The sequence below is a fragment of the Capricornis sumatraensis genome, chromosome 15 (assembly GCF_032405125.1).
Source record: "Capricornis sumatraensis isolate serow.1 chromosome 15, serow.2, whole genome shotgun sequence".
Lineage (NCBI taxonomy): Eukaryota > Metazoa > Chordata > Mammalia > Artiodactyla > Bovidae > Capricornis > Capricornis sumatraensis.
Window position 1 is genome coordinate 41,978,825 of NC_091083.1, and position 18,307 is coordinate 41,997,131.

The 18,307-nt window shown below is 45.5% G+C and overlaps 1 protein-coding gene across 1 annotated transcript in view; it reads left to right on the top strand.

Annotated features, from left to right (window-relative positions):
- The first annotated feature begins 802 nt into the window (after nucleotides 1-802).
- SLC24A3 (solute carrier family 24 member 3) overlaps nucleotides 803-18,307 on the top strand; it is a 424,483-nt gene continuing 406,978 nt past the window's right edge. Inside the window, exon 1 of the mRNA XM_068987406.1 lies at nucleotides 803-833. Coding sequence (XP_068843507.1) covers nucleotides 818-833 — 16 coding nt within the window. The 5' untranslated portion in view covers nucleotides 803-817. The remainder of the gene's footprint in view (nucleotides 834-18,307) is intronic.

Here is an 18,307-nt window from a genome sequence, read left to right on the forward strand (position 1 = left end):
GCTGGCCAGCGCCGCCGCGTCCCCGCCGCTGCCCCCAGCCCGCGCCCGCGCCCGAGCCGCCGCGCCGCCGCCGGCTGCCGCCTCCCGCCTCGCCCCGAGCTCCCGGCGCGCTCGGCCCGGCCCCGGCCCCGGCTCGGTCCCGGCCCCGCGCGAGGACCATGGAGTAGGCGGACGGCCCCGCGACGCGCTCCCGCCGCCGGCGAGGCCGGAGCAGCCCCGGGTGGCCTCGCCCGCCGGCCGAGTTGGCCCGCGGCGGGCCCTCCTCCCGCCGGTCCTCCCCGCTCCTCCTCCTCGGCCGCCGCCGCCCCCGCCTCCCGGCCGCCCCCGCCGCCCCCGCCGCGCCGCCGCCCGAGGCCGAGCGCGGACGCCGAGCGTGGGAGCCATGGCGCGCGAGGAGGACGGGGACCCCGAGCGCCGGGAGGCGGCGGCGCGGGCCGGCGGCGACGACGACGACGACGAGGAGGAGGAGGAGGAGGAGGGACTGAGCGACGACGAGGACGGAGATCGGGAGAACCGCGGCGGCCGCCAGGAGGAAGGAGAGGCGGCGGCGGGGGCCGCCGGGCGGGAGCGCAGCGAGGACGCGCCGCCGCCGCACGCGGAGCTGCCTCCCGCCACCAGCCTCGCTGCGGCCGCCGGCGATCGGAGCGGCCGCCGCCCTCCGGGGACCCCGCCGGGGTCGCTGCCCTGCCGCGCGGAGAGGATGCAGTCGCACGACCTGGAGGAGCGTGAGCGCCGCCGGAGCTGCCGGAGGGACCTTCTTCTGAGCCAGGTCGGCTTCCTGGCCCTGGTGGCGCTGCTGCTCTGGTCGCTGTCGAGCATGCGGGACCACGACGGTGAGTGCTCGCCGCTCGCCCCGAGTGGGCGCTGCGGCTCCGGCGGCGGCGCGGGGCGTCCAGGCCCGGGGACGCCCCCTGCCCCGGGCGGAGGGGCCCGGGAGGCGAGGACCGTGCGCGCGGGCACGGGGCGGGGGTAGGACCGTGGCCGGCACGCTGGGCGCCTGGCTGCCCTGGGAACCGTCACCTGTGCCTCCCGGCTCTGCCCCGCTTCCTGCCACGAGCTGGAGGGACTGAGGGAGGCAGCAGTGGGGACTCTTGCCCTAAACAGGTCCCCCGTGGGCAGTAATGAAGTTGTCCTGGTGAGCTTCTGTCCCTGCGCGCGTGACCACCCGTGCAACTCCTTGGCCTGTGGAGGGAGGGCAGGGAGAGGGCTGGTTGACCCGTGGACACAGTTAGTGCTCCGAACAGAACAGGCAGGATGGACCGCCTGTTTCCTCGGAAGCTCCATCCCCCTCGTTGTAGAACAGGTGCCCGGGAACTAATGATAGGAAAAAAGTGTTGCCCCCCCCACCGCCCCGCCCCGGCTAGATTTTGCGACTGGTTCTCCTCCACTGGCCCCTCGCTGGGACTGGTTGTCCTTCACTGGCCCCTCGCTGGGAACACGGATCCCTTTTGCAGACTTGCAACGCGGAATGAAGCCGTTAGACGGGACCGCCGATGGTCTGTACCTTACTTTCAGGGTGCCCTGCGGTGCGCCCTCCCGGCACACAACTTCTGTCTTATGTTTGCCCTCGGCCTTTCTTGAGCTGAAATAGATCTGCTGAAGAATTGTGCTCAGCACAGTTGTTCACGGGAGAGTTTGGACCTTGGGTGTGCAGCTGTCAGAGAAACGGAGGAAAGGCTTGGAAGAATAGCTCTTGTAAAGCAGTTTTCTATCCCGGCTCCCCCAGTGGCACGCTTGGTGGGAAAATAGATGCAGAAATACTCGGGAGGGAAAACAGTGACAGATACATGCTTTGGTGTTAAGATCCACGGAGCTCCAATACAAGGGGTTATGAAGTGCAGAAGGAAGGCATTTGGATAGTGATGCTCAAATATACTTAAGGGTACAAAAGGTTAAAAAGAAGAGACCTTCCCCAATTGATTGTGCTCCTGCCTGGTGGGGACAGTGGATGGTAGGTCTTGGTTCAAGTCTTAGCAGACTTCAGCATATATGGTAATAGGAGAGAGCCTCTCCAGGTCCTCAGTGGAGCCTCCTGGTTCTCTGCGTTTCTCCAGGATCCTAGACTGTCTGGCCATGGGGACTGACATCGGAAAGTGGACGGTGCCCAGTGAGAGAGGCCGGACCTCTCTCCAAGGGCAGACTCTGACCTGCCAGAAGCAGTTCCTGGCCTTGTCTCAGGAAGAGGGTTTTCATTAACCCCCTTTTCATCATCGCGGCTTAGACAAGTGTAAAGCCAGTCCATACTATCGAAAGGGCCATTTCAACTCAGTTACACACCGCCCATCTTCCTACAGGTCAGGGCTCTCAGGCCATAGACTTCCTACCACTTTCCAGGTGGAAAAAGACATTTTTTTCTCGATGGGGAATGTGACCCAGATGGTTAAGTCCATCAGTGGCAGGGAGCTTCCTGGGCCCAGGGAAAGCTGGGATGTTCGGAGGAAGCGGGTATCAGACACTCTGCAGACTTGAAGCTAGGTGACTAGGTGTCATTTGGGGATGGACAGAAGTGTCCCTGCTAGGGACTCAGGTTTGGGTCCAGTATACAGCCCTATCCTCCATCCTTCCCCTGATTGGTCTCTCTCCTGCCTTTTCACCTCCTCTACACCCCCTCCCATAAATGTGGGGCTTGAAAAGACCCCCACCCCAGCAACTTAAGACAACAGTGACATGTCAGTGGGAGGGGAGCGTGTGCCATTGAGCCCCCTGGATGGCATGCAAGTTGTAATTCTGTCTCAAATCACCTTTTCTTCCACTAGATATTGATAATTTCATTACATGATGCACAGCAAGATTGCTCAAGGCCCAGGTTTTTTGAAATGATTTTTAAGATACTGATTAACATGTGTGAATCTGCAAGTGATTATTTTGCTTAAGGGATTGCCATTCAGCATACCTAACCATCTGAATAGTGACTTTTACTAACTTAGGAGCTTCTCTGCTTGAGGGTCCTTTCAGTATGAATAAAAAGTTTGGAATGTAGCCTTGTTTTGAAGACACTCTGACTTGGAGAGGCCAAGCGATTCACTTACAGTCACACAGCAGTTGAGGAACAGAGGAAGAAATGAACCTGAGGTGACCTGGCTCTTTGATCCCATCTCTGTCCCCCCCGTATTTGTGCCATTCTGTAGTGCAGCTTTGTAATATTTATATAACCACATGGGGAGTGGTACCTTCATAATGATCAAAGGTGATACTTCTATTTATTCACCTTGAAAACCATGCAGTGATTAAGTGTAACTTCTCAGAAGCCTGTTTTCTAACACATGTTGATTTTTCTTTCTTTTTTCAATAAAAAGGACAGTTCTTTTACCAAACCAAAATAGAGGTGTGCGGCAGGTGTATCATATAAATAACATTTCTGATGTATGGAATCGGAGACTCCTTTTAGGAACCTCTAACCAAACTCAGTATAGATTCTCTCCTCAGATAGGACAGGAGCATTGTTAGGCTTAAGTCAGGAAGAATTAACACTGGAGTAAAGGGAAATGTTAATTCTCACATCAACAAAAGCAATAATAATGTTAACTGGAATTTGGCATGTTCTCCAGTGCCAGGCCCTGGGCCGAGTACCCTTTCTATGCATTGCTTCATTCAAGTTGTGCACACTCTTTGCAGATGCTTGAGCCTCCAGTGGTCGGTGCAGAAGGAAAGCCCAAGGTGCTCTATTTACTTGTTGCCGATGAAGATCTCATTTTGATGTTTTCACAGCCAATTTGCTAAGGGCTCCAATTTGCTAAGGTGGATTTTCTTTTTCTTTTTCTTTTCTTTTTCTTGCAGTCTGAATGGATTACTTTGTATGTGTTGAGTGATTTGAAACTGTTTAATTTTTATTTGGAGTCAGGAACCTGGTCCTCCTTTTCCAAAAGTGGTGTGGACAAAGTCCAGAGGTCCTTTGGAGGGAGTGGTTGAAGACATCCGCTCTCTGAGATTCGTAGGGTGGTGAATGGTGATTAAGGAAAATTATATATACGTATAAACTTGGAGCTACTCTTCGGCTTGGTTACTGTTGCCGCATAAGAGATCACTCCAAAATCATGGTGTGAAATGACTCTTTTATGTTCTTACTCAAGGATTCTTTGTGGCAGTGACTTAGGCAGGGCCTGGTGGGGAGGGCTGGCCTCTGCTCGGCTACGTCGGGGTCTCAGATGGAGACATTCAAGGACTGGGTGACTTGACAGCTGGGCCTAAGTCGTCTGGAGGCAGCATCACTCCCATGTGAGGTGTTGATGCCAGCTGTTGGCTGGGCCCTCAGCTGGGCTGTCACCCAGGACATCTACATGTGGCCTCTCCACGTGTCTTTGTCTGAGCTTCCCCAGAACATGGCAGCTGGGGTCCAGGAGAACAAGGTGGATGTGCCTGGCCTTTTTATGTGTCAGCCTCAGGTGTTGTGTGTACCACCGCCACTGTTTTCTGTTGATCAGGGAAGTGACAGATGTCAACCCGCGGTCACAGAGAGGGGACACAGATGGAACCACTACTCAACGGAGGAGTGTCAGGACATATAGAAAGGTGGGCATGTGTGATGCGAGGTGCTGTTGTGGTTGTCTTTGGAAAAAAACAGGATCCAAAGGGATGATGGCTTAGGAGTGATTGTATATATTTCCCAAGATGGTAAAGGCAGATAATATATACATGTGACATGTACACACATGCATACGTACATGTGTGTATATATGTGTGTGATTATGTATATATGTGTAGTGTGGTATATGTGTGTGTAATGTATATGTATATGTGTGTATGTGTATATATGTATTAGTGTGTTTATGTGTGTGCATAAGTATGTAGATGTGTGTGTATGTTTATACGAGTATGTGTGTGTGTATTTCTGTGTGTGTGCATGCATGCTTAATTTGCTTTAGTTGTGTCTGACTCTGCAACCTTATGGCCTGTAGCCCCCCAGGCTCCTCTGTCCATGGGATTCTCCAGGCAAGAATACTGGAGTGGGTTGCCATGCCCTCCTCCAGGGAATCTTCCTGATCCAGTGATCAAACCCACGTCTCTTATGTCTCCTGTATTGGCAGGTGGGTTCTTTACCACTAGCACCACCTGGGAAGCCCATGTATATGTACGTATAGGTGTGAACATCTGTGTGTACGTGCATGTATACATGTATGCATTGTGTATATATGGGTGTATGCATATATGCATGAGTATATATGTGTATGCATATGTATGTATGTGTGTATGGATGTATATATGTGTGCATATGTGTGTGTGTATCTGTATGAGTGTGTTTACAATTTCTATTGATAGATCACCCAGTCATGGAAACACCGCTGCTCGTCTTCCTGGTTGGGGGTCCAGAGATGGCATGTGAAGAGTGGCCGCAGTGGGACTTGAGCTGCACATTTCAGTGGCAGAGCTTTGTGGCTTCCCATCCCTCGGAGGGCCCTGATCGTGACCTTTCAGTCCCTCCTGTAGATTCCCAGGGGTGGAGGCTGGCTGGACTCTCATCAGACTCTTCCCTCTCCCCTGGCCGGGCATCACCGCTCAGGCCTTCCTTCTGCTCCGTAGACCCAACCCCAGACCCATAGCACACGCAGGTCACATTGTCACCTCTCTACAGTTTATCCTTCACCCTTCACTTCCAGGACCAAGACCTTCCTGGCCAGACTGGATCCCCAGTTTGCTCTCTGAACACACTCTGCCTTCCCTTTGTAGCAGTTCTTGCAGTTGGCAATTATGTATTTCGTTATGACTTGATTATGTATTCGTTATGACATCTCCTTTTCACCAGAGTCTAAGCTCCCAGGAGGTCAGGGACTTTTCTCACCTTTGTCACCCCATCACCCTACCCAGGGTAGATGCTCAAAAGGCATTTATTCGGTGTGGAGGCTGTTTCAATGTCTGAGCGACAGTGCCTGTGATGAAACCCAGCGACTACGTCAGAGCCCAGCTTACAGGCACACACTAGTTTTCATGATTTCTAATTCTGCCTTCAACCCAGCAAATTTGATGTTGTTACCTGTTTTGCCTGGACTCACCCTGACCTGAGAAAGGTGGGTGCCTCCATCAGAGGCACTTCATTCAGTGGCAGGACTTGAACTGAAGCCGCCTGCATCAGAGCCGCGTAGCCCCGGCCTCAGAGGACGCGAATGGAAAGCAGGAGCCACTCTGTCTTTTCCAGTCGACTGGGGAGTGAAGGAGTAACAGAAGGTTGCTTTCATAGAAGCAGTATTTTAGAAAAACATTCCTTTTCAACCTTTTCTATTTTCTGCCTAAACATATATAGATGTGTCTCCTTCCTCCTGGCTTTTCTTAGCTGCTCATCAACCCAGATTTTTCTCAAAGATTTCCTCCCCTTGTGAGTCTTGAATCCTTGTGGGATGATTTTTTTTTTTTTTTTTTTTACCCTGGAGGGTTGGCAAAGCCCAAAGAATTGCAAAACCAGCCATTTGCGGAGGATTCCAAGGCCTGGTGGAAGTTGGCTGATAGGATAGGCTTTTGGCAACTCTCTTTTTCCTTCAGAAGATTTCTCTTTCTTGAGCAGAATAGTTTTGGAGGGGGGATAAAAGGACACAGACATTTATCCTGGAGGAACCGGGGTCTGCGAGGGTTCAGAAAATGTCCCTGAAGTCGCAGAGTAAATGGGTAGTCCTGCCAGGAAGGGAATTTGAGTTTTTCTGGCCTCTTCCAGCGTTCAGTTTCTGTAGAGCTTATTTGGCAATGGTTTTATTTTCTCATTTGCAGTGGTGTTACACATGGTCCCATCTTGTGCGATCTGAGAATTAAGTATTGAGGATTCAGTGGAAGGAGATTTCCTATACATGAAGCGGTGATGGGCACCATTCGGGCAGTTCAAACCATGGAGTTGTGATGTTTCAGATTTGGATGGCATCTCCCAGTCTCCCTCCTGCTGTGAGGTCTCTGTCTGTCTACACCTGTTCTCTCTTCATCCTCATCCCTGAGCTGGGTGATGCTTTTCATTGTTGCAAGTCCTAGGGACTTCACTCACTTCCCTGGTCTTCCCAACCTTGCCCCCACCTCTGTAAATGGTCCTTTATGAAACTCCCTTCAACAGTATCCCTTGAGTGAGTTTCTACCTGGATCCGACTGGTGTAAAACACAGGGATGTTCGTTCCTTCTTTCTGGAAACGTGTGACAGGCTTTTGCTCGTTGCTGCGGTGACAGCAGTGTCTGAGATGGATACTCACGGTATCCTCATGATGCTCTGACTTTTGTGGGAAGAGACACATTGAACAACTTATTTTCAAGAATTTTGAGAGACAAATGAGAAATACAGCATGACGTGGAAGAGGTCTTGGTCTAGGGTGGGAGATGCTGGAACCTGGAAAAAAAAGGAGTTAGGTTGGTCAAGAGAGGACAAAAACACAAATGTACAGAAAAATGGGTAAAAGAAATGGGAAGGCAGTTCACAAAACAAACAAGCAAGCAAAAACATTTGCAAATGGCCAGTTGACACAAGTAAAAATCCTCAGCTTTGATAGTAACTGGAAAACCTAAATTGTAAGATGACGAGTTACCATTTTATAGTATCAGACCAGCAAAAATGAAAACAGAGTGTTGCCAAAGATGCAGGGGAGACTGCTTCTCTCGTTTGTGGCAAGTGAGGATGTGCCATTGTGCCCAGAATGGGGTGAGACTGTAGCAGACTGATAGGGTGCTAGGCATAGACCTCCTGTGAAGCCTCTGTCTTTTAATGAGTCGATGTGCGGAAAGTGGGGAGGTAGGATGAGAATGGCAATGCAAAGTATTTGAGACGTGGATACAAATGCAACTTGTCTGGACCCATCTGTGACCATGGAACAGGTTGGCCCTGACCCTGGGAACTCCAGAGTGTAGGGATTAGGTGAGAGTTCAGGGGAACAGGGGAGAGGCCCCTGTCCCTTCTGGAGCATGCCCAAACCCATCCAGGTTGCTAATTTAAATTTATTTCATTTGTTTAGTTGTGGTTGTGCTGCTGCTTCGTCACGGTGCAGGCTTTTCTCTAGTTGCGGCGCTTGGGGGCTACTCTCTAGGTGCAGTGCACAGGCTCTGGGACTCGGGGGCTCAGTAGTTGTGGCGTGCGGGCTTAGGTGCTCCATGGCATGTGGGGTCTTCCTGGACTGGGGCTGGAACCTGTGTCCCTTGCATTGGCAGGTGAATTCTTCACCACTGAGTCACCAGGGAATCCCCTACAACTTGCGGATTTAAATCATGAGATCCAGCCAGCATTCTTGCTTGTCAATCACCCTTTGCTGAGAGAGGGTGAACAAATAAAGTAAGCTCATCACTGACCTACTTCCAGGGAGTTTCATGTTGCAACTTTGTATTTTCCTTTTCCTTTTCCCCTGTGTGCTTCTGCATTGTTTGGCCTTGGCAGAAGTCATTTTCACATTCGTGACATGCATTGGATTCTGAACTTGGGAAGGACAGGAAGTAACAAGTGGGTTTCTTGAGCAGGATTTTGAGGTTAGAACAAAGGTCATGGGGATGAGCATGGGGGACCAGGAGACGGGGTGCCCTGCTGGACATCAGGGAGTCACTAGCACTAGTCTCTCTCTATTCTTCCTCAGATTCTTTTCCATTAGAGTTTATTATAAGATAATGAATATAGTTCCCCATGCTAAACAGTAGGTCCCTGTTGTTTATTTTATATGTAAGTATGATAATCCCATACTTCTAATTTATCCTCCCCTTTGGTAACCATAAATTGTTTTTTATGTCTGTGAATCTGTTTCTGTTTTGTAAGTAAGTTCATTTGTTATCACGTTTTTAGATTCCACATTTAAGTGATATCATATGCTATTTGTCTTTATCTGCCTGACTTATTACGACAATCTCTAGGTCCACGCATGTTGCTGGAAATGGCGTGATTTCATTCTTTTCTATGGCTGATTTTCATTCTTTTTTACCCCGTTGTGTATATGGACCACATCTTCTTTATCCATCCATCTCTTGATGGACATTAGATTGTTTCCATGCTTGACTACTGTTTTCTAGTGCTCCTATGAACATTAGAGTGCATGCACCTTTTCAGATCAGAGTTTTCTCCAGATACATGCCCAGGAAGGAGATTGCTAGGTCATATGGTAACTCTATTTTAAGTTACTACTGGTGTCATTTTAATCGGGTTTCCTCAGTGGCTCAGTGGGAAAGAATCTGCCGGCAATGCAGGAGATGCCAGTTTGATCTCTGGGTTGGGAAGATCCCCTGGAGGAGGAAATGGCAACCCACTCCAATATTCTTGCTTAGGAAATCCCATGGACAGAGGAGCCTAGCAGGATATAGTCTATGGGGTCACAAAGAGTCAGACATGACGGAGTGACTGAACACATACAAACACACCCACTGTCATTTTTAAGAAAGAACATGAAATGCTCATTTTGGGACATTTTGACTTTGATTACTGGTAGGACACCTAGGTGGATATATAGTGGGTGGTTGAAAGTCAAGATTATGAGTAGCTGCTTCAGATAACGGAGAAGGGAATGGCATCCCACTCCAGTACTCTTGCCTGGAAAATCCCATGGGTGGAGGAGCCTGGTAGGCTCCAGGCCATGGGGTCGCTTAGAGTCGGGCACGACTGCACGACTTCACTTTCGCTTTTCACTTTCCTTCATTAGAGAAGGAAATGGCAACCCACTCCAGTATTCTTGCCTGGAGAATCCCAGAGACAGAGGAGCCTGGTGGGCTGCTGTCTATGGGGTCGCACAGAGTCGGACACGACTGAAGCGACTTAGCAGCAGCAGCAGCAGCTTCAGGTAAAGGTCTGTGAGGGTTTGCGTGAGGGTTGGAATTGCACCTTTGCTGAGTTCTGTGCGTCTCAGTCTTCTGCGCATGTTGTAATCACTAGGGAACTTTAAACCTTGCATCTGGGTCCTACCGCCTGGGGATTGTGATATAATGCCCTAGGGTGTAGCTTGGGCATTGGGATTTTTCTAAAGAGAGGCAGATGGGTCTACATTGCAGGCAACACTGGGCACCACTGGCTGCAATCAGGTCAGTTTCTTATTGCAACCACCTCAGTGCTCTTGGTGGCTAAGCTGTGAGATACACTGGGCTTAATTTTTCTGTTCTGAACATGACTTAATATTTGGTGGCTTGGTATTCTAAGCCTTCACCATTAACTGAAGCCCAGAGTTTCCTCTGGTTGCCTTCATTTCCTCCTCATGTGCCCAGAGTATGAAAGTGTTAGTTGCCCAGTTATGTCTGACTCTTTACAACCCCATGGACTGTAGCCCGTCAGGCTCCCCTGTCCATGGATTCTCCAGGCAAGCATACTGGCGTAGGTAGCTATTCCCTTCTCCAGGGGATCTTCCTGACCCAGGGAGTGAACCTGGGTCTCCTGCATTGCAGGCAGATTCTTTACCATCTGAGCCACTGGGGAAGCCCTCATGTGTAGATATTCTGTCCAGCGCTCTTTTGGAAGAAGTCTTTTCCAGATTCTTCTGCCTGTTCTAATCTGGACAGGTGGCTTGTTAAATCTACTGCCCAGCTGTCATCTTGACATCTTTCTTCAGCTTCAGCCTCCATGTGTTTTATTTTGTTTTTTTTTTTTCCCCCTCCAGCTTTCCTTATGTTGAAAGCCCTTTTTCCTGGAACACACATAAGTATCTTTCTTGATTTAATTCTTCATTTTTGGTATGCATTTTTGGAATCCCACACTCACAGGGCCTCCTAAGACAGGGGTGTGGGAATCAAAACAAAGGTTTGAGACGTGGGCTTGACAATATGTTAATTCTACCCCCACACTTAGTAGATTGTTAGACTGGATCAGGGTTTAGGTTGGAGCATGTTTTCTTTGGAATTTTGTAGGCTTAGCTCTTCCAGCCTCCAGTGTTGCCTCTGAGAAGTTTGATGCTGTCTTAGTTTTTAATTGTTCTAATTGTTTTCTCTCTCTCTAAAAGCATGTGTGCTCACTGCTTTGTTCCTGATGTGCAGTTGTATCACAGTTATATGGCTGTTGCAGATCATGTATTTTCTTGGGTACATTCACCTGGTTCTTTTATCCTGGAAGCTTATGTCCATTAGGTCTGGGAACTTGTCTTGGTCATTTCCTCTACCCTAACTTCCTTGGGTTCTAAAATCACTGAGGATGGTGACTGCAGCCATGAAATTAAAAGATGCTCCTTAGAAGGAAAGCTATGATAAACCTAGACAGTGTATTAAAAAGCAGAGACATCACTTTGCTGACAAAGGTCTGTATAGTCAAAGCTATGGTTTTTCCAGTAGTCACGTATGGGTGTGAGAGTTGGATCATAAAGAAGACTGAGTGCCGAAGAATTGATGCTTCAGATAGTGATGCTGGAGGAGACTCTTGAGAGTCTCTTGGACTGCAAGGAGATCAAACAAGTCAATCCTAAAGGAAATCAGTCCTGAATATTCATTGGAAGGACTGATGCTGAAGCTGAAACTCTAATACTTTGGCCACCTGATACGAAGAACTGACTCCTTGGAAAAGACCCTGATGCTGGGAAAGATTGAAGGCAGGAGGAGAAGGGGACGACAGAGAATGAGATGATTGGATGACATCACTGATTGTATGGACATGAGTTTAAATAAGCTCCAGGAGTTGGTCATGGTCAGGAAAGCCTGCCGTGACTGAGCGATTGAACAACAACCCTAAGTTCTCTGCTTACTCTTTCTGGATTATGTATTATTGGGTGTTTGACTTCCTGCATTGATCTTCTGATTTTCTTATGTCTTCTCTCCTATTTTTTTCTCATCCTTCTGTTCTAATTTCTGTAGGTTTTCTTAACCATACCCTCTAAATCTTTTTTTTTTCCCTCTAATTCTTATGCCAGGCTTTTTATTTCTGCTGTCATATTTTTACCTTCCAAGAGCTCTTTTTTCCTCTGCAAGTTATTTTTAGTACCATCCTGTTCTGCTTCATCAATACAGTATCATCTCTTATATCCCTAAGTATATTAATAGTAGTCTGTGGTTTTCTTTTCTTTGAATGAACTCTCTTTCTCCAAGTTGCTCTTGTCTGTTTGTTGTTGTTTTCCCTATTAGGTGCTTTCTTCTTAGGTCAAGGGATCTGTGGCCTCTGCTCATATTTAAGTGAGCCCCATTAACAAGAAGGCTGGGAACCATGCACATGGTGGGGAGGGTCTGCTGATGGTGCCTGTGTAAGGTGACCTGACTGGCTGTGTCCCTGGACAGTGCTCCTAGTTTTAGATCTTTATCAAGGGGCGGTCAGATTCCCCAGAGGAGAGTCCCCTGGTGTCCTGTCCTAAGGACAAAAACCTGGCTACTCCCAGCAATCCAATGGGGGAGGAGGTGGCGGTTGTGTGTGTAGGGGGGCTGTTCAGCAGAAACACTCCTATACTCAAGGCCAGTTGTGCAAAAGAGCTGGCAATTGATTCTGATACATTGCAGGACCATCCGAAGCTGCCTCGAGTCTCCTCCCTCCTTCCTCTCCTCCCTTCCTGCCTTCCCCCTTTTCTCTCCAGTGTGTGTGCTTGTGGCTCACTCATGTCTGGACTGTAGCCCGTGAGGCTCCTCTGTCCATGGAATTTTCCAGGCAGGAATACTGGAGTGGGTTGTCATCTCCTCCTCCAGAGGATCCTCCCGACCCAGGGATTCAACCTCTGTCTCCTGCATTGGCAGGCGGATTCTTTACCACTAGTGCCAACTGGGAAGCCCCTTTTAACTCCTATGCACGTGAAACTGGTAAGGGTTGTTGTCTTTTAGGAGGGCTGATGGTCGGGGTTGGGAGAAGGCATAGATTTTACCATATCCTTTCTGTTCATTGAAAAATAGTATTGAGATAATTGTAGAGTCACAGGCAGTGGCAAGAAATCATGCTGTTTCTTCTGATGGAAAACTGTTGCAAAACTTGAGTAAAGTATAATTTCATAACCAGAGTAGGGACATTGATGCAGCCTACCAACCTTATTCATTTATATTTTATGTGTACCAACCTAGTCAAAATGTTGAACTGATCCAACATCACAAAGATGACTTGTGTTGATCCTCTGTAACCATACATACTCCAGGTACCTTTTTGTACAAAATGAACAGTCACGTTAAGTAACTCCTATCACCTATTCCAAAAATTAAGCTTATGAGAAAATTATATGTCATACAAATATTCTATTCTTGGTGCTATTACACCTGACTTATCCTTAAAAAAGAAAAGAAAATGATAACTTGAAGAATTAAGGGCAATTTTACCACCAGTAATGTTGCTCTACTCCAAAGACTGCTTGTAAGTTGAGGGGCAGGGGGACGAGTGCAAAGAGGTCAGTCTGTCTCAGTGAAATTAGGATGGACGTCGGGGGAGGAGGAGGCCTCGATCCCTGCAGGTTGATCGCTTTCAGGTACAGTAACGTGAGCTAAGTGCCAGATAAAGGCCATGCATGGCTAGTTAACAGTTTTCTTTGATGAATAATTTTTGTCTGTCATTTGCACAGGATTTCTGAATAAATGCTCCATGAAAATAATTCACTCAAACACTTGCTTCCTTCAGGAAGTTTAGACATGCCCTTTGAGACATTGCTTTCACCATTATTCACTACTGTTTGTTGACTGCTGGAGAATACTGGAGATGGAGATCATGGACAGCTTAGTATTTTAACATCTGATCTTATGTTTGAGAAAACTGATGTGAAAGAGAATTTAAACTGGAGCCAGAATCCTGGTTTTCTGACTTATTGCTTAGAAAATACTGAAGACAAAAATAGCAGAAAGTTTAGATTAGAAGTATATTTGATACATAGGGACTGGGTAAAATGATTTCAAATTCTGAAATGCTTCTGAAGTGCTGATATTTTGCTGGGAATTATATGTCCTGTGGTGTGGTCATTAAATGGGGAAAATTAGGGATTTTTAGAGTGAGTTACTTCCTGTAGCATATCAATTTGTTTATTCAGAAATCTTGGTCCATGGAACAGTTTTAGTTTGCTTTAGGAGAAGGGTAAAATTTTGGCTTACCTTGGCTTACCCTTTACCTGGGTAGTCACTTCATATAGCCACGAGAATGACTGGTCATTTTAAAAATTGCTATCCATTAATTTTTCTTGTTAGGGGTCTTTGAGTTTATAAGATTTCAACTATTTTCACCCCTCATGTTGTAATTCTAGTCTGTGATCTGAGCATGACTTCTGAAGTTTTGTAGGATCTTAATAACCCCAGCTTTGAAAGTTAGTGACCTTCTGCATTTTTTATGGTTTCCTCATTTGACATCACAAGTGTTTGTTGGGATACGTACAGAAAGAAAACTTACTGAACCTACTTTTGATAAATCTGGGCATGAGAACAGGTTGGTTTCAGTATTTTCCAGGGTTGTGATGTTGATATGTTTCCTCCCATACATATTATAAAATTGCTGTAATACTATGTATAAGGTCTTGAATCCTGCTTTTAAAATTAAAAGCAACTAATGCACAGTGGAACTGACTGATGGTCAGGATATAGAACAGAACTGTCACCCCTCAAAATCCCCCTTAAACTATCTACTTGTTATCACACTGTACCCACCCCAACCCCCTGTACTCTGCCACCGTACTTTTGTCCTTTATGAATGTCATACAGATGGAATTCTACAGTATGTAATCTTTTGACACTAGAATCTTCCTTTGTTGAGAATTTTTATCAGAAGTGGATATTGAAGTTCATCACATGATTTACCTACATTAAATGATTTAATCCCATGGTTTTTCTTTAGACAGTTAATGTGGTGGATTGCATGGATTGATTTTTGAATATAGAATCAGCCTTGCATACCACAGATAAGCCCTACTTGACAAGGGAGTTTTTTTTATGGTGTATTTTTCTGGATTTGAATTGATCATATTTTCTTGAGGACTTTTATATCTATGATCACCCAGGATACCTGCCCTAGATTTCTTTTCTAGTATTATCTTTGTCTGGTTTTGTTGGGTACACAGAATGAAACAGGAGGTATTACCTTCTGTTTTCTGGAAGAGATTGTATAGTGTTGGTGCAGTCTGCTTTTAAACTTGTTATAAACATTTCTCCATGGCATGAAACCTAAAAATTAATTTTAATGTCTGCATAATAATATTATTAAAATCACAATATTTCTTAGTATTGTGTGACATTATTATATATTTACAATATATAAATATATATGGGGGCTTCCCATATACATTTGCGGATGATAAAGAATCTGCCTGCAGTGCAGGAGTTGCAGGAGATGCAGGTTTGATCCCTGATCAGGAAGATCCCTTGAAGGAGGGTGTGGCAACCCACTCCAGTATTCTTGGCTGGAGAATCCCATGGACAGAGGAACCTGGAGGGCTTCTTTCCATAGGGTTGCAAAGAGTCGGACACGACTGAAGTGACTTAGTATGCACAAGAACACAAACACATATGTATAATACTTCTTACGTGTTAAGTGAAATATATTGAACACTTGGCATGTTTGGGGCACTGTTCCAAGAGCTTTCCCTGTACCAATGGAATAGGTGCAATTAGTTTAAGTCGGTTGCTCGAGCTCACAAAGTTTCTATGTGGCCAAGTAGGCTGTGGGCATTGTATCCTCTGATGATGCCAGAATTTGTTTATTTGGGCCTCCATTTGAGATAGTGAGGTATTTTGCATGTCTTCACTGTGATGATTGTTCTTATGCTGAGGTCTTTGATGGCCTCTTTAGGCTGGATCCCTGGAAATACTGTTTCACTGTCAGAGTGTGGGCCCGCTGTAAAGGCTACCACACACCGCTGTCTGACTTTCCAGGAATCTGAATGAATTAGAAATGCTAACAGCACTGTTTGGGAGTGCTCGATTCAGTGTTCTCTGCCAGAATTGAGGATTGTGATAATTTTACATATTTTAAATTCAATTTGATGGCAGACAGACAGTATCTCATGGCTTTAGTTTGCCTTCCTTCTTTGCTAGTAAAACTGAATTGTTTTTTATTTTAAGAAATTGGTTGCTAACAAGAGTGAAATGTATTTTGAACCCAATAGAACAAAACAAAATTAAAACCTGCCATCATTTAAAAGCAAAGAAGAAAGACTCAAAAATAATTTGAAGAAATTCCTCAGGTGACCAGTTACTAATACCAACTGCTAGAGATACTCATTTTCAAACAGTTAATTATTGTCATCAGATAGATGTTAAACAAATTGAATCTAACTTTTTAAAATTTAAAATGTTTGCTTCTATATTTCTCTGCTTGATATATTTATCAGTATTAGTACATAGATAACCTGAGTTTTATATCTTTATCATGCTTAAGGCTTATATTCATAATTTTCTCATTGAATAAATTAAGTGGCTCCTGCATATTTCAGTGTTTTATAATTATACCCACTCCAGTACTCTTGCTTGGAAAATCCCAAGGGCGGAAGAGCCTGGTAGGCTGCAGTCCATGGGGTCGCGAAGAGTCAGACACGACTGAGTGACTTCACTTTCCCTTTTCACTTTCATACATTGGAAAAGGAAATGGCAGCCCACTCCAGTGTTCTTGCCTGGAGAATCCCAGGGACGGCGGAGCCTGGTGGGCTGCTGTCTATGGGGTCGCACAGAGTCAGACATGACTGAAGGGACTTAGCAGCAGCAGCAACATGAAAATGTTTTATTCTCTAATTATTTTTAAAGATTCTTATTCATCATTTGTATTTTTTTGCTTGTGAGAAAAATTTGTTCATGTCAGTTCTCCTTTTTTTTTTCCCCCAATGGGATAATAGTGTTTTTCTCAGTGGTCTGTAAGAGTTCTTTATATATGCTGTGTATAAATCTTTTATCTTGTTTTGGAAGTTTTGCCTGGATTTTTGGCATACAGAAAAAAAAAATATTTATCTAGTCAGAATTCTCTTTTCCCTTTTATTTTTTTTTCATTGTTTATTCTCAGATCCAGGATCTCAGTTATATATTTATATCATGTAATCCTTTGGTCTCCCCCCCCATTTTTATGGTTTAATGTTTTAAAAAATTAACGCTTTACTTCATTTGAAATTTATCTTAGCAGGAGATGAAGATTTAAACAGATTATCAGGTTTCACACAGTCAACTTGTTTATTGACTAATATTTCCTTTATCCTCACATTTGTAGGGTCACCTGTATTCCATGGTTATTCTCTTATGTACCAGAAGCTGTTCTTGTGATATCTACTTAGTTCTATTTTCCCATTAATTAATCATTGTAGTTTGTTCACATGTGAATTATCTGATGGGACAAAACTCCTCACCTCTTGTTTTGGGGGAAAAATCATTTGCTAGTATTCATTTATCCTTCTGGTGAACTTTAGAATCTCTGTTAAATTTTGTCCAAATGCCTGTAGGTTTTGACAAATTTATGAAAAAGAATTGTGAAAATGCAACATTTTACAGCATTGATTCATCTCATAGTGTGCTTCTTAATCAAGGCTTTACAAAATCTGTCAAGATTCATGATTATTTTCCTATATTTTTCTTACATTTATTTGTGAAAGTTCTTTTGTTATTATTTATTGTTGCTATTGTTTTGTTTTTATATATATTTTTGAAATGTCACTTCTTTATAATTTCTTAATTTTATGCATAAATGTTAAGCTATGTAAATAATAATAAAAACAATAATTTGCTACTATAGAGGATTTTTAAGATTCATTCTAATTTCATCCACCTCATTAGAACTGATTCAAATGTATTCTTTTTAATGGCTGAGTAATACTCCATTGTATATATGTACCACAGCTTTCTTATCCATTCGTCTGCTGATGGATATCTAGGTTGCTTCCATGTCCTGGCTATTATAAACAGTGCTGTGATGAACATTGGGGTACACGTGTTTCTTTCAATTCTGGTTTCCTCGGTGTGTATGCCCAGTAGTGGGATTGCTGGGTCATAAGGAGGTTCTATTTTCAGTTTTTTAAGGAATCTCCACACTGTTCTCCAGAGTGGCTCTACTAGTTTGCATTCCCACCAACAGTGTAAGAGGGTTCCCTTTTCTCCACACCCTCTCCAGCATTTATTGCTTGTAGACTTTTGGATCACAGCCATTCTGACTGGCATGAAATGGTACCTCATGGAGCCTATTATAGAGAGTGAAGTAATACAGAAAGAAAAACACCAATACAGTATACTAACGCATATATATGGAATTTAGAAAGATGGTAACGATAACCCTGTATGTGACACAGCAAAAGAGACACAGATATATAGAAGTCTTTTGGACTCTGTGGGAGAGGGAGAGGGTGGGATGATTTGGGAGAATGGCACTGAAACATGTATAATATCATACATGAAACGAATCGCTAGTCCAGTTTCGATGCATGATACTGGATGCTTGGGGCTGGTGCACTGAGACGACCCAGAGGGATGATACGGGGAGGGAGGAGGGAGGGGGGTTCAGGATGGGGAACACGTGTATACCTGTGGTGGATTCATGTTGATGTATGGCAAAACC